This window comes from Pleurodeles waltl, chromosome 4_2 (genome assembly GCF_031143425.1).
Source record: "Pleurodeles waltl isolate 20211129_DDA chromosome 4_2, aPleWal1.hap1.20221129, whole genome shotgun sequence".
NCBI lineage: Eukaryota > Metazoa > Chordata > Amphibia > Caudata > Salamandridae > Pleurodeles > Pleurodeles waltl.
Window position 1 is genome coordinate 96945799 of NC_090443.1, and position 15433 is coordinate 96961231.

At 46.8% G+C, this 15433-nt stretch overlaps 1 protein-coding gene across 2 annotated transcripts in view; it reads left to right on the forward strand.

Annotated features, from left to right (window-relative positions):
* Window positions 1-15433, forward strand: part of LOC138292306 (solute carrier family 26 member 10-like) — a 208009-nt gene that overhangs the window by 24983 nt on the left and 167593 nt on the right. For both annotated transcript variants that reach the window (XM_069230842.1, XM_069230841.1), the window contains exons 2-4: window positions 4154-4264; window positions 5011-5168; window positions 7316-7480. In XM_069230842.1, coding sequence (XP_069086943.1) covers window positions 4154-4264; window positions 5011-5168; window positions 7316-7480 — 434 coding nt within the window. The remainder of the gene's footprint in view (window positions 1-4153; window positions 4265-5010; window positions 5169-7315; window positions 7481-15433) is intronic.

The following is a 15433-nucleotide window of genomic DNA, read 5'->3' on the forward strand; positions in this document are numbered from 1 at the left end:
CCTTCCAGTTTGTGACTGGACCCAAAATTATTTTTTCAGGGCAGGGAGTGGTCCAAGGGACCACTCCCTGCCCTGAAAAAATACCGAAACTAAAGGTTTCGTTTTTTTTTTTAAGTGCACTTAAAAAAAAAAAAACTGCTTTATTTAAAGCAGTCACGAACACGGAGGTCTGCTGACTACAGCAGGCCTCCATGTTTGCGAGTTCCTTGACTCGCTATGGGGCCGCAATTTGCGACCCACCTCATGAATATTCATGAGGTGGGTCATTGCGACCCCATAGCGAGTCGCAGTCGGTGTCTGAGACACCGTACTGCATACCAAATTGCGAGTTGCAATTTGCGAGTCGGATGGACTCGCAAATTGCAACTCGCAATTTGGTTTGTTGCTACATCTGGCCCCTTGTGTGCGCCGTTTATACAGCATGGCTCACCATGACGGTCGTGTCCACATTAGTGTGATAATTTATGGCGTAATGTTGCGCTTTGCTGGATTAGCTCTATAAATTATGGCGTTAATGCAGCAAAGCACCGGGAAACCCTTTGTTTTCAATGGGAGCGTGGGAAATGCCACCTTAATGCCACATTTGCATCAAAAAATGATGCAAATGTAGCGCAAGGTTGTGCTAGGGGCATCATAAATATGCCCCTTAGTAATAGTGATTTGTGTAGCAGTGAAATTAGTCATCAGGGGTTCAGTTCAGTTTTTTTGTTCAGTGATTTTATGAAGCAGTGTTTCGAATTGTCAGGAGTCTAGTGTTTGTTGATTTGAGTAGTAATGTTTTGGAGTCTAATATTCAATGCTTCAGTGGACGTTTTTTGGACCTTACACCTTTGAATGTTTAGTGGTTCATGCAGAAGTGTTGAATATACTTTCCGATCAACAGAAATCCAGATAATTGTAAACCCTGCTATGTTAATGATCAAACAGTTGATTCAGAAAATTATAGCTGCGGAAATCAAAAAACAGTAGATTCTTTGCAACCACAATACTATGATTAACCAAAATAAATCTCTTGAAGAGCCAAATGTACAGCTTCATTAATCACCATACACTTCTGGAAGCTCAAAATACACTGCTGAATGAATCATTAAATACTCAGTTGTGGAAGAACCAAAATACAGCTTTGTGAATCAACAAAACAGAGGCCCTCATTATGTCCCTGACCGCCAGGGTTAATGTGGCAGTGTTACCGCCAACAGGCTGGCGGTACATACCGCCAAATTATGAGATTGGCAGGTTGGCTACAGCCAACCCGCCACTTCTCCACTCATACCGCCATGGCAGTATGAGCCACTGGGCCGAAGATGTCTCTTTCCAGTCCGGCAGCTACCATAGTATCGCCCATGGCATTATGAGCCGGCCTACCACCCTGGTTTTTGTAGCGTTAGCAACGCCACGGAAACCATGGTGGTAGGCCCTACCGGTGACAGGGACTTCCTTCCCTGTCACCGGTAGGCGGCTCCCCCACCCCCCCCAACACTCACCTGACGCCCCCCATCCAAACTCACTCCCACACCCATTTCCCCATACACACACTAACCCCCACCCCGATATACAAACTAACTCCCCACCCCGCTCTGTTCCACTCACTCACCCCTCATCCCCTCTGATACATTCAGACACACCCTCACCCCCCCATAAATGTGCACACCCGCAGACACGCACAAAGGCACCTACAAGCACCACGCATACACCCATTCACTTACACTGGCATACACACATTCATACACACACTGGCATACATGCATTCATACACGCATACTTCCAGACATACTCACACACGTTCTTGCACACAATCACACTGACATGCAGACTGGCACTCACTTCACCATTCTTACATGCATTCACTCACACGCATACTGCCATGCATACAACACAACACACACAGGCAAATTCACACAAACACTGACACATTCATACACACACTCAGACACACACACACACAACACCCCTCCCCCTCTCTCCCCCTCCCTCCCCCTCCCTCCCCCTCCCCTGTCAGATACCCGACTTGCCTTGTCCGGCGAGGAGGTCATCCGGCAGGGAACGGGAAGGGGCACTGCTACCGCCAGCAGTGTTCCGCCAGCAGAACACCGCCAGTCCGTGTTACTGGTCATAATGTGTCTGGCGTCGTTCTACTGGCGTGGCGGTGCTGGTGTTAGAAGCACCAGGTTACCACCTCCCGCCACTATGAACACTTCTGGATTTCCGCACTTATTGTGGCGGAAGTCAGGCAGTGCTCATAATATGGCAGACAGATGGTAGCCACTGTGGCGGTATGTTGGCGGCCGTCCTCGTGGCAGTAGGTGGTATTTACCGCCAATGTAATAATGCGGGCCCTAGTCTCTTGAGAAGTGCCATATGTGGTGATTCTTTGAGCAGTATTTTGTATCTTCAATAGCTGATTGTTCAGTGATTTATTTGGCAGTGCATTTGGAGCCTTCAGCAGGAAATGTGTGGTAACATGCTAGATCATCGAGAATCAATTGTCCTGTGGTTTGTGTAATAGCCTTATAGATCTTTCAAATAGGAATATTTAATGATTCATATAGTATAATTTTGGATCCTCTAGGTGGAAACTTTGGTGATTTGTGCAACTGTAATTTACCTCTTCCAGGGTCAAATAATTAGTAATTTGTGTAGCAGTGTTTTGGTACTCCCAGATCAGAATGTTTGAAGGCTGGTGTAACATTGTAACTGGATTTTCAGAAGTTGCTTAACAAGTTTATCTAACAAAAAAATAGATATCAACTTTGCAATTCAACCAAGTCTCACTTGAAGTTTTAGCCTACAGTACCTGGTATTCCCATATGGGCTCACATTCAGGAATTAACCAGGCTTGACCCCCCCCCCCCCTTAACGTCTGAGATCCGACAAGATTAGGTGCTTTCTGGATTATATGGCTGTAGAAGCTACTTTAGATTCAGTTGGGACAGAATTATTCCCTGGATGATGTCGTGAGCATGCATTCATACCGTGAGTTATCCAACTCCAAGATTCTATGGTACATTGCCATTTTTGTGGCTTATGTATTGACAGCTATATGTGTCCACTGGGATTAGGTTTAGTGCATGGCACTAAAGGCCCACAGCTGGGTTATGTGGTTTGGAGAAATGCAGAAAGTGTACCTTCCATGGAAATGGGACTACTGTCCTCGTGCCCAGTCACACAAGCTTGGCTTCATATGTTTTTATGAGTTATGATTCAATACTATTACTTTTTTTTAGTGTCTTAGTCTACGTTTTGCCTTGAGCGTCATACAATGTTTAGCTGTAGTGTGCTTTTATGTCATTATTGCAGAATAAAGTTTATGAATATGATCATGTGGTGCTTTGGAGCTGTCAGTCATGTGAATTGCTAAAACGGCCACATTCCAAAGTAATTGCACACTAATATTATAGAATTTAGAAAAACATAGATGACTTAACAGACAGAGATAGATCTACCAAGGGACACCACCAGCAGAGACAGACAGCTCTCTAAAATATTTAAAATATTTTCAGTTACACGTGGCCCTGTCCCTCTTAGCGGGTGGTAGGGCCGGGTAAGATAAATTACAAGCTTGGCAAGAATTAGCATGCCCAAACCAAGGGAGATCAGTATGAACCATCTACCCGCAGGTGGTTTTCATGCTGTGTCTAACATCCAAATCAGCAGCTGGAAAGCAAATGTATGTCTTTCTGTGTGGAGACTTTACCCCCCCCTTTTCCCGGTATGAAGTGAAAATCATTTTCCATCGTTCATTGATTTGTTTGGAGTCTGTCTGTAGGAGCTTGTCAGAGGGAATACTAAAGGTGTGACTCATCTAACGTGTAGCATCTTGATGCTACTTAGTGTAATAAACAAAAAGCCTACTTTGAAGTGTAATAAACAAAAAGCCCACTTTGATCTCATGCCAAGCCATCAACTAAACTAAAACTGCTCATCAAAGGGCGATGCCTATACATAGTCACTGCTTGTTTAATATTCTGTGTAGATGGGTAAGTCAAGCTAGTGATACATAGGAAACTTGCTAAAAGGTTTGCATCACAGCTAAAGTAAATAGCATCCTTGTCTTCTAACACACTTCCTGAAATTTAAGCAGTGGTATTTCTGAGTTGGCTTGCACTTTGATGTATCTACCTTTACATCTGTCTTTGTTTTAATGTTCCCACAGGGATGGCATTTGCTCTTTTAACTTCAGTGGCACCCATTTATGGCCTCTATACTTCCTTCTTTCCTGTGGTGCTATACATGATCTTCGGAACTGGAAGACACGTGTCCACTGGTAAGTGTGCGTTTTCATCCTTCAAACCCTTAAAGAGCACAGCAGAGTTTCTATTACTTGGGGAGTGGATCCCAGAATTGTCAATTAGCCTCTTAATGTATTTTTGCAAGCAGCAAGTTCCCAGTCGTATGTTCCTCAAGTGAGACCCCCTTTTCTTGAGAAGGATGCTCATCCATGGAGAGGGGAACCCTCGACCAGTATACTATTTTATGTCTTTTCTTAATATTCACTCTAGTGGTGGTTGATCGGTTTGAGAATGTAAGTAATGCATGGTGAAATATATAGGGACAGGTGGGCTTATGAAGCTATATGTAGCGGTTTTAGTGCCAGTGCTAAAAAGTGAAATGATGGTGCAGAAATAGTTGTTTGTTGTGGAAAAGACTGTCAGAGAGCAAGCAAACAAAAATATTGCTAATGCACACTGAGTAGTATTGCTGGGTGCACAGAGGATTCCACAAACATAACCCCTCAGGTATGTGTTGGACCTTTGTGTGTATGTTCGAAATGTTTAGGTTTACAGTATCAATAACCAATTTTAAAATTGAAATTTATGCTGAAGAGAACTCATGAAAGAGCAGTTTGACTACATGGGTCATCTTTAAGGTGGGCTAGCACAGACTCTGAGAAGATTTCTTTACTCTCAAGGTTTGGCCAATAATGTCCTGTTGAATTTATGACTCTTTTTTTCCTGGATTCTAATCAGATACAACAGTACCCTTATTACCCACGTTTTCTTGTGTCCTCAGGTACATTCGCTATTTTGAGTTTGATGACAGGCTCAGTGGTTGAGCGCCTTGTCCCCAGACCTGTAGATCTAAACTACACCAGCAATGTCTTGGAGGCATTAGAGGAGCAACGCATCGGGGTGGCTGCGGGCATCGCCTTCCTTGTTGGACTCATCATGGTGAGTGTCTCATATCTAATTCAACAATGCCTAAATCAAATACACCTCATTGACTCAATCTGGGGATCTTCAGTTGAGTGTTTTTCCAGGCAGGTTCAAACACTGTCTGTAGTTGAAAAAAGACACACAGGGGGTTATTATGACCCCAGTGGACAGCGTTATTATGGAGGAAAGTACTTCCAACAGGCTGGTGCTACTTTTCTCCATATTAAGACATTGCCGGTTTGGAATGTACCACACTGACTGTCATGGCGGTAACGACCGCTGGGCTGGAGACTTCAGTCTCCAGACCGGTGGCCGTCACTTGCCCGCCTGCGGGATTATAAACCCGCCTACCGCCATGGTTTTTGTGGCAACCTCACCGCCACGAAAACCATGGCAGTAGGCACTATCAGTGACAGGGAATCCCTTCTCTGTCACTGATAGGGGTCTTCCCCACTCCCCTCCCCCTCAGCAGATTCCCCCAACCTCCTCTCCAGACCCTCCACTACATGCACGCACCTTCATACACACACGAACACACACATACACACACTCATACCCACATTCAGCCATGCATGCATACATCCCTTCACACACACATCCACACACACTGACATACATACAAATACACACGCATTCACACAACACAACTTACACACACTCACACATCCATACAGGCACACACATACAACACACATCACACACCTGCATACACGCACGTACAGACATACACACACATATCCCCACACACACACACACAGCACCCCCCATCCCCCTCCCCTGTCAGAGCTCCCGACTTGCCTCATGTCAGGGGGTCCTCCGGCAGGAGACGGGACGGGGCGCTGCTGCCAGCAGCAGTGTCCACCAGCAGAACACCACCAGCCCGTATCATGGGTCATGATACGGTCTGCAGCGGTCTACTGGCGTGGCGCTGCTGCTGGCAGCAGTGCCACCTAACCGCCATCTGCCGGCATGACCACAGCTGGATTTCTGCCAACCTTCTGGTGGAAATCCAGCTGTGGTCATAATAGGGCATACGGCTGGTAGCTGCGGCGATGGTCTTTTAGCGGCTGTCGCCGTGGCGGTAGGCTGTTTTTCCTGCCAATGACATAATGAGGGCCATAATCCTGAGACAGATTACAAATCTCTAATGCCCAAAGGCTGAGATTTCCATGGAGGTAATGTAGGTCAGGAATCTGGGCTTTTCATATAAACCAGTTAAAAAAGGCATTTTTTGCTCAATTTTGTACTGAACTTTTAATTTCACTGAAAATAGCTTGCTTGCTTCTCTCAAAAACAAAGTTGATTTTGAATATTCTTCTCCATTTTTTCTAAATATTTTAGTTTTTTCTTCTAACATCTTAAACGAACATCTGAATACCTATGCCTGAATACATACACCTATCTGTGATTCTACCCTGGGATCCGCACCCAATTTTTAAATCTAATTTCTTAACTCAGCCAAACTTTCTTCCTAGTTATATAATTAACCCTACCACTAATGATAACTAATTTTAGAGACTGACCTGAATTCGATTTATTTAACTCCAGCCATGACCCTAATCTAACCTGGTTTTACCATGCCTCCAACGTATGGCTAGCCCTAATCTTTGATGTTTAATCTTACCCTAATAATAAAGCCTGACAGAAACCTGTACCTTGGTCACTACCCTAATACTAACTCTCACTTTAATCCTAATCCACACCCTGACCCGAATTTAACCCATACCTTTACCCCAAGATTTTCTTATATTTACCTTAAATGTAACATTAATCTAAGCACGTCTCTAATCCTTTCATGTCCCTATCCATTGTTTTATGATAAAGATGGGTGTTGCAAAGGTAAATATATCTTTTATTGGTCCAACACAGGTAATATTAGTTCAAAACAATGTATAACCTCTTGAGGTTCAAGACGACAATCGTTCTGACACAAAGTGTGAACTGCAAGTAACAGAATACAAATTACTTCTTTCATCCAGTTCTCCAGCTCTCAGTTTGAAACCCCTGGGGCTCTTGTTTCGGAAGCATTGTGGGACACCATCCTTGCATGCTCGGTTAACGCTTTGCTCAGCTGCAATGTTTGGCAGGCATTCCCTGCTGCTGGAAATGCATGGATGTGTAGAGAGCTGAACTGATTGTGCTGGTTCCACTTCTCCTCTCAGGTGGCCATGTTCATCCTGCAGCTTGGCTTTCTCTCCACTTACCTGTCAGAGCCCATTGTGAAGGCCTTTACCAACGCCGCCGCTTTCCATGTGATGGTATCTCAGATCCAAAACATGCTTGGACTTCCCCTGCCTCGCTTCACTGGCTCTTTCACCATATTTAAGGTATGTCACCAAAATCCGTACCCGAGTTCCAACAAAAAGACTGAGATACTTTATAGTTTCAACTAAAGAACTGATCTACTTTCTCTGTTTTAAATATTCATGAAAATGTGTTTTTTCAATCACTATGAAATTGAAAGGGGTACAAACCTCACATATTGTGCATGCTTTATTATGGTGTGGGAATGGCATTCATATTGACTTGTAGCACTAACAGGAGTCTAAGGCCCTCATTTTTACATTGGTGGAAAAAAACGCCTACCGCCGCAGTGACGGCTGCCAAAAGATCGTCACCGCGGCTACCAGCCATCTGCCGTATTATGACCAGAGCCGGCTTTCCACCACAAGAAGAGTGGAAATCTGGCTGTGGCCATGCTGGCGGATGGCGGTAAGGTGGCTCTGCTGCCAACAGCAGCGCCTCACCAGTAGACTGCCGCCAGCCATATTATGACCAATAATACAGCCTGGCGGTGTTGGGGTGCTACTGGTGTCAGCAGCACCCCGTCCCATCTCCTGCAGGTAAGTCGGGTCTCCGACAGGGGAGAGGGGTGGGAGGTGTTGTGTGTGTGTGGGTGGGTGTGTGAATGTTTGTGTGTGCGTAGGTGCGGGTGTGTGTTGCGTGTTGAATGCGTGTGTGCATGTATGGAGGTGTGAGTGTGTTTATGTTGTGTTATGTGAATGCGTGTCTGCATGTATGTTTGAAAGTGTGTGCGGATGTTTGTGAATGGATGTATGCATGCGTGGAAGCATGTGGGAGTGGGTGTGTGTATGAATGTGTGTGTGAAGGGGGTGTGAATCTAGGGGGGTGGGGGGTGTTTGGAGAGGTAAGGGGGGTGAGAGGGTACCTGGAGAGAAAGGGGGGAGACCCCTATCAGTGACAGGGAAGGAATTCCCTGTCACTGATATGACCTACTGCCATGGTTTTCGTGGCGTTACGAACACCACGGAAACCATGGTGGTAAGTGGGGTCATAATCCTGTAGGCAGAACAATGATATCTCCAGCCCGGCAGCTGTTACCGCCGTGGCGGTCGGAGTGGTACATTGGCGGATTGGCTTCAGCCAACCCGCCAATGTCATTAAATGGCAGTAAGTACTGCCAGTCTGTTGGCGGTTCTTACTGCCATATTAACGCCAACCGCCGGGGTCGTAATGACCCCCTAAATGTCTTCCAAACCTGGTTTTGAGGATTCCATATCAGAGCTGTGTCCAAATTGTATTGAGTTGGTTTGCATCAATTTCATGCTTCAGTCTGTTGCTCTATTTGATAAATTTGTCATACTCACTTGGTTGTTTGTGATAGTTCTTGGTTTTTGATGGGTGAGGCTGTAGGGCTGTCCTCAGTTGCTTGTGCATCTTCTAGGTTGGTAGGCATGCTCATCGCCCAGCAAATGAAGATGTGTGTAAGGCCACGGGTGGAGGTGAGTGTTGTTGGGTACAGTAATAGCCAGTTCATGAAGTATTTGAGCCATGTTTGAGGTATGTTTTACTAGAACTGTCTTAATGTGGTCTGTTGTAGACTAGTTCTGTTGGGGCATACTCTAATGGTGATTGCTGCTGTAAGCACAGCGATACCCAGCTACATGGCATTTCTGTACCGTGCTGAGTATGTTTACAGTGTTGTACATAATGTGCTCTGTTGGATGATATGAGTTTCAAATGTGTTAGAAATGTTCCGGAGGAGCTGCATGATAGGTTGATTTGTGGCATACATGAGCCGCATTGGGTGTACGAATCGTCTTCTGTCTAGTGTGTGTTTTATATTGTGTATCTTATTTCACAGTGATAAAGGGTCTTTGGGAGCTTTGAGATACCATAGACATGTAAGCAAAAAATTGGACTTAGGTGATATTCTTAGTCCGCTATACTATGTTGAGTGCTGAGTGTCCAGAGTGAATGCTGTGGACCCTGTTTGGGGGCATTAGTTCGGGGGCTGAGACCTCTTTGGCATTCACCAATCCTCGCTGCTAGGGATTACAGCACCCATAACTTCCAGGGCCCGAAGGCCCTGCAGCAAGCAAGGATTGGGGGTCGGGCCAGAACAGCATCACACTCATAGTACGCCCTGACTTCCTGCAGTATGGGACCCTGTTTGAGGGCATCAGTTTGGGGTCTGAAACCCCTTTGGCATTCACTAATCCCCGCTGCTAGGGACTACAGCACCTATAACTTCCAGCTCCTGGAGGCACTGCAACGAGTGAAAAGTAGGAGCAGGGCCAGAACAGCATGGTGCTCATAGCATGGCGCTCATAGCACGCTCCTGCTTACCACAGTGCAGGACATAAGCGGGATGTATGCAGGACATGCCCAGGCAAAGCCTGGGCCAAGGGCAGGCCTGTCTGCACCTGTCAAAGCCAGAAAGGGGCTGGGCGTGTGCCCGTCTTTTGGCTTGGATTTCTTTAAATCCCCAGCGGCTCATCTTTAAACAAGGAGGTGTGCAACCCAATTATCATCACTAGAGACTCAGTAGGTATTCAGTCTTAATTTTGTTTTACTTCCAAAGATGGGCAACCGCGAGGGGAGCTACTTGAGAGCTTGTATGAAAAAGGGGGAAGTTGGCTCCAAATCCATTGCCAGCTATATATCATCTGTTATGGGGGTTAATGAGATGGGGACTGGCTACGTGGAAGCAAGCATGGACTCCACTTTAAGGAAATCCGGTCTCTTTGGAGGCAATTCAGTGGATCTTACTATAGACCTTATTGATCCCACGCAGACTCCTCTAGATAACCTTTCTTTTGATTCTCCACCTACCTCTAATAGATCTACTGTCACTAGTGCTCCAAACTACGCCTGTGTCGCTCAAGACCCACAAATATTGACTATGCTTGAAGCAATAGCTCACACCAGTAGCCCACACCCGAAGAAAAGTAGACAGGAGCCAGCCAACACAAATAATGCCAGACCTACTTTTCCAATATCCAAGTCCGCTTGTTTAGCGATGCAAGGCCAAAGCAGCAATAAGAGTGCAGGGGAAAAGTCTAAAAAAGACTACAGTCAGTGAAACAGATTTATATATTGTTCTGGGGAAAGTACCCAAAGTAGAGACCCAACAATTTGAATCTTATACATTCTTACTGAATAAAGTAATGTATTGGCTGAAAAAGGATTTGGGTGGCTGACTGATTTATCAAAAAAGATTGTTTCTGTAAGGAGAGTTTCCTGGGTTGGCCTGCTGGTTAAATCTTTGCAAGGTGACTGCATAGTAATACATTTCAGGAGACCGGACATAGCGCTAGCCTTGTTAAACTGTCTTTCCCAATCAGTTGCTCTTCCGGAGGGTATTAGAGCACAACCTCTTTGTTTCTTCTACGGCCCAAGAATTTCTCATTCATGCAGCACCATTAACAGGGACCGACAGAATGGCCACATAATTGATAAGACAATAATCCTCCACCAACAGAGTAGCCTCCGCCTTTCTAATAGATTTGAAGCCCTGTCATCACTAGAGCAACCAGAATGACTATCTCACACAGCTGGATGTGCAGAGGACATTATTGGACCAACCACTTCCTTAATGCCTAACCATCGATTAAATAATGATGATAAAGTAGCTCAGAAAATGACTTGGGTGTAATTTCATGGAATGTGTCGGGTCTGCACTCCAAGTCACAAAATCCAGATTAGCCAAGAACAGTGGAGCAGTATTCAATCATTTGTTGCCAAGAGACTTGGCCTTTAGACCCACCCCACATAGATGGTTATATTACCTGCCAAGTTCCAGCTACTCCCTCAAAATGACGTTGGGAAAAAGGAGGTCTGGCGACCTTTATTTTTGTGGCCCTGGCTGCTGTTATAGTGCGGGAAGTTGTTACTATGTCGTATTTTTAAATGCTTTTAGTGCACTTGCAGAAGTCCTTTGATTTGTTATTGATTAATTACTATTATGGTTCAGTTATATTTATTAAAAGTTTACACATACACCTACCTACAACCATTCGCCGTCAGGGACATAGCATGTTTTCATCTGGGTGCCTATGCCAAAACAAAACCAATCCCCCCAAATCCCCCCCACCAACACCGAGTTCAAACCAAAAGTAGGGTATCCCATTTATGTAGCTTGCATATTATAGACACCTAGGGCCAGATGTAGGAAAAATAAAAATTGCGAGTCGCATTTTGCGAGTCAATGCGACTTGCAAAATGCGACTCGCAATTTGGTATGCCAGGAAATAAACCTGTCCGATTTAGCGACTCGCATCCGGACTCGCAACGCTGTGTGCGAGTCCGCAGATTGCGAGGTCGTTGTTTGCGAGTGTGCAAAAAACGAACTCGCAATTAGCGAGTGGGTGACGCAAATTGCGAGTTCCCTCAAAATTGCTTGCAGGTGCAGCAGAACACTCCAGAAAGCACACCAAAACACTCTGGAAACACTTCCTGGCACATGATGATGACATCACAGCCAGGAAGTTAACAAATACACCTGGGAGGAGGCTGGACCACACCCTTTTACAACTGCCAGTCTCCACACTGAGCAAGCTGCAGCAGCCATGGAGGGAACCCCCCGAAAAAGGAAAATGAAATTCTCTGAGAGGGAGCTTGAGGTGCTGACCGAAGAATGTTGTCAGCACCATGATGAGCTCTTTGGGAGAGCAGCCCTCACTGTTCCTGAGGCCACCAAAAAGAAAATCTGGCTGGAAATGCAAGAGAAAATCAATGCCCTGGGGGTGAGCCACAGGACAATTGAGGACATAAGGAAGAGGTGGTATGACCTCCGCTCCCGGACCAAGGAGAGGGTGGCAGAAAGGCTCCGGGAGATGAGAGGCACTGGAGGGGGACCATCATCTGTGCCACCACCCACACCCCTTGAAGACAGGATTGAGGAAACCTTTGAGCCGGAGGCAGTGTGTGGATTTGGGGACCTGGACACCTCAGAGCCCAGCACATCAACCGGTGAGTACCATGTGATAAGCCTGTACCCCTATCAATGTCATACCCCACCCACCATGTACACAGGTGCATGCACAACCAAAATAGCTCCATTTCAGGGTAGAAAAAGCCAGAATGATGCATTATGGGAAATGTAGTCCAAAAGGCAGTGCATAGGCAAATGTTTATTAGGAATTGTGCAAAAGATACTAGACACTGACAGTGTGTTCCCCATGTCCCACAGGTCACCAGCAAGACACCCCCTACACCCCAAGCACCCAGGCCCAGGAGGACACCCCAGGACCCTCCAGCACCCCCACATGCACAGTCAGCAGCATTCCTGCAGTTGTAACGCCTGCTGCACCAACAACGCCAGGAGCTGCCCCAGCAACAGCCAGGGAGGATACAGGTGCGAGGACAGGGCAGCCACCACTGCGCAGGCGTCGCAGGGCAAGAGCGTCTGGATCCCGGATTCATCCTCCAACCAGCAGTGAGGCACATCTGCTGCGGGGTCAGCGCCTGCAGAACACAATATTGGGCAGGATCAGTGGGGTGCTGCACCGCATTGAAAGACACAACCATGCAAGCATGCAGCACCTCAACAGGCGGATGGACCTGATGTGCCAGAACACTGGGGACATTGCCACTGCCATCAGGGAACTGGCGGCCGGACTGCTGGGCCAGGCAGAGGCTGGGCGGCGCAGGGATCGCCAGATTATGTTAAGACTGGACAGGATGGCCACATCAATCGGCAGGCTAGCCATCAACACAACAGGCCTGTCGAGGAGGATAGTTGGCCTGCAAATTGAGATGGGCCATTTTGCTGGGGATGTTGCCAGTGGCCTGGGACGTCTCACACATATCATAGAACTAATGGAGACACGTGAGATGTCGAGGGCCACCGGGGAAACACCCCAAGATAGTGAAGAGGGCTCCACAGTGAGCAGTGTATCTGCCACTGACAGTAGGGTGCTAAGGAGTGGGAGGCAGGGCACCATAGATGCGGCAGGGACCAGCCAGGCTGGCAGGAGGGGCAGGAGAAGTTAGTCAACAGCCCGGACAAACAAATGTGGCACATGGCGTTAATGTGCCACATGAGTGGTTGGCATTTCCCTGCCCATGGACAATTTCATCTTGTATATAGTTCATTCATTACATTATTAAAACGGTTATTTTTCTTCAACTTAACAAAATGAGTGTTTGGTTAATGGGTGAGTATGGTGGGAGTTTACACGTACCGTCCGAAATATTGCGTTGCAATGTGTTCCCGTCTCAGTCTGCCTTGATTAGCTAGACTCCTATCCCCATGATGGCGGTGTGGTTGTTCTTGCTCTTCCTCATCAGGATCTGGGTCTGCAGGGGTGAGAGGTAGCCCACGTCGGGTGGCTATGTTGTGGAGGATGGCGCATGCGACCACAATTTTGAAGGCGGTAATGGGGGTGTATTGGAGGGCGCCTCCGCTGCGGTGGAGGCATCGGAATCTTGCCTTCAGGAGTCCGAAGGTGCGCTCTATCAGGTTCCTGGTCCTCTTATGCGCACTGTTGTATTGCCTCTCTGAATCATTGCTGGGTGTTAAAAATGGAGTCATGATCCATGGCCTTAGAGCATATGCACTGTCACCTGTTGGGCACAAAAAGTACACTGTTAGTAAGTCCAGATAGTCGTGCACAGTGACCTGTGTGTATGTCTACAAGGTGTATGCAGCTCTACCTAGGAGGTATCCGTCTCCAAACTCCCCACGTTCCAGGCGTTGATGTATCCCACTATGCCTAAAAATGTATGAGTCATGGGTACTGCCTGGAAACTTAGCTACGATGTCCGTGATGACGTAATGGGCATCACAAACAACCTGTATGTTGAGTGAGTGGGTACACTTTCTATTGCGGAAAATATGTTCCAGATTAGCGGGGGGCATATTTGAATGTGTGTCCCATCTACACATCCAGTGACATGGGGGAAGTGGGCAATGCGGTAAAAGTCCAGCTTTGTGCTGTTAATTTCTGCCTCATTCCTTGGTAAGTATATGAACTGAGACCTGTGCGCTACTAAGGCATCTAGGAATGCCCTGAGGAACCTTGACACTGCACTTTGGGATACCCCACCTGCCACGGCAATGACCCCCTGATAGCTCCCTGAGGCCAAGAGGTGCAGTGCGCATAGTACTTGCACATGCGTAGGGATGGCGCAGCCACGCAGAGTTTTGTGTTCTAGCTGTGGTTTAAGTAATTCTATTAATTCTAGGATGGCAGCGCTGCTAAGGCGGTATTTATCATAGATCTCCTCTTCAGTTTGCTGGAAAAGGGTCTGCCTTGTTCTATATATCTTCTCCTGTCTGTGGCCCCTCCTCCTCCTCTGCTGGGCTGCGTAGACTCTCCTTCTCACTGCTATCAGGTATATCTCCGCCATCTTGAGTAACCCAGATGCCTTCTGGGTCTCCTTTTATACTTTGGTTAGGTTACCACATGCTCTGAGTTAGTGGTAAATGCGACTTGCAAACTGGGTTTTTTGCGACTAGTCGCAATTTGCGAGTTGCAATTGCATATGGGTTGCGACTCGCAATTTGCGACTCGGACACTGCGGGTCGCAAAAGGGGGTCGCAACGGATGCGACTCGCAAACGGGTCCCATCGCTTTTTGCGAGTCGGAAATGGGCTTTTTGCATCCCATTTCCGATTTTGCACTGTCGCAAATTGCGAATCGGCCCGTTTGCGAGTCGCAAACGTTTGCTACATCTGGCCCTTAATTCTAGTGGGCCTGTTGGCGTACAGAGTGAGATGTGATTAGGGGTCCGTAAGGTAGAGGAGTCTCAAATATTTCAGACAAGTTAGCTCACGAAATTCGGAGGACAGCACGGAGATGAGTAGGCTCACACTTCCTGAAAAGAGGCCGGAGATGCCCTGAGGGACAGTGAAGTTTCTCCATGCCCAGGGTATGCCACAACTGATCCATCCACGTTTTATGAGTTGGAAACCTATCCATCCACCACTGAGAAATGACGCTTGATGTGCAGCCCCTAAGGTGATACATTTTCTATGACCCATGAACGTCCAGAGGGGATAGCTAAGAGGGTTATGTAAGCCTAGTAGTGTG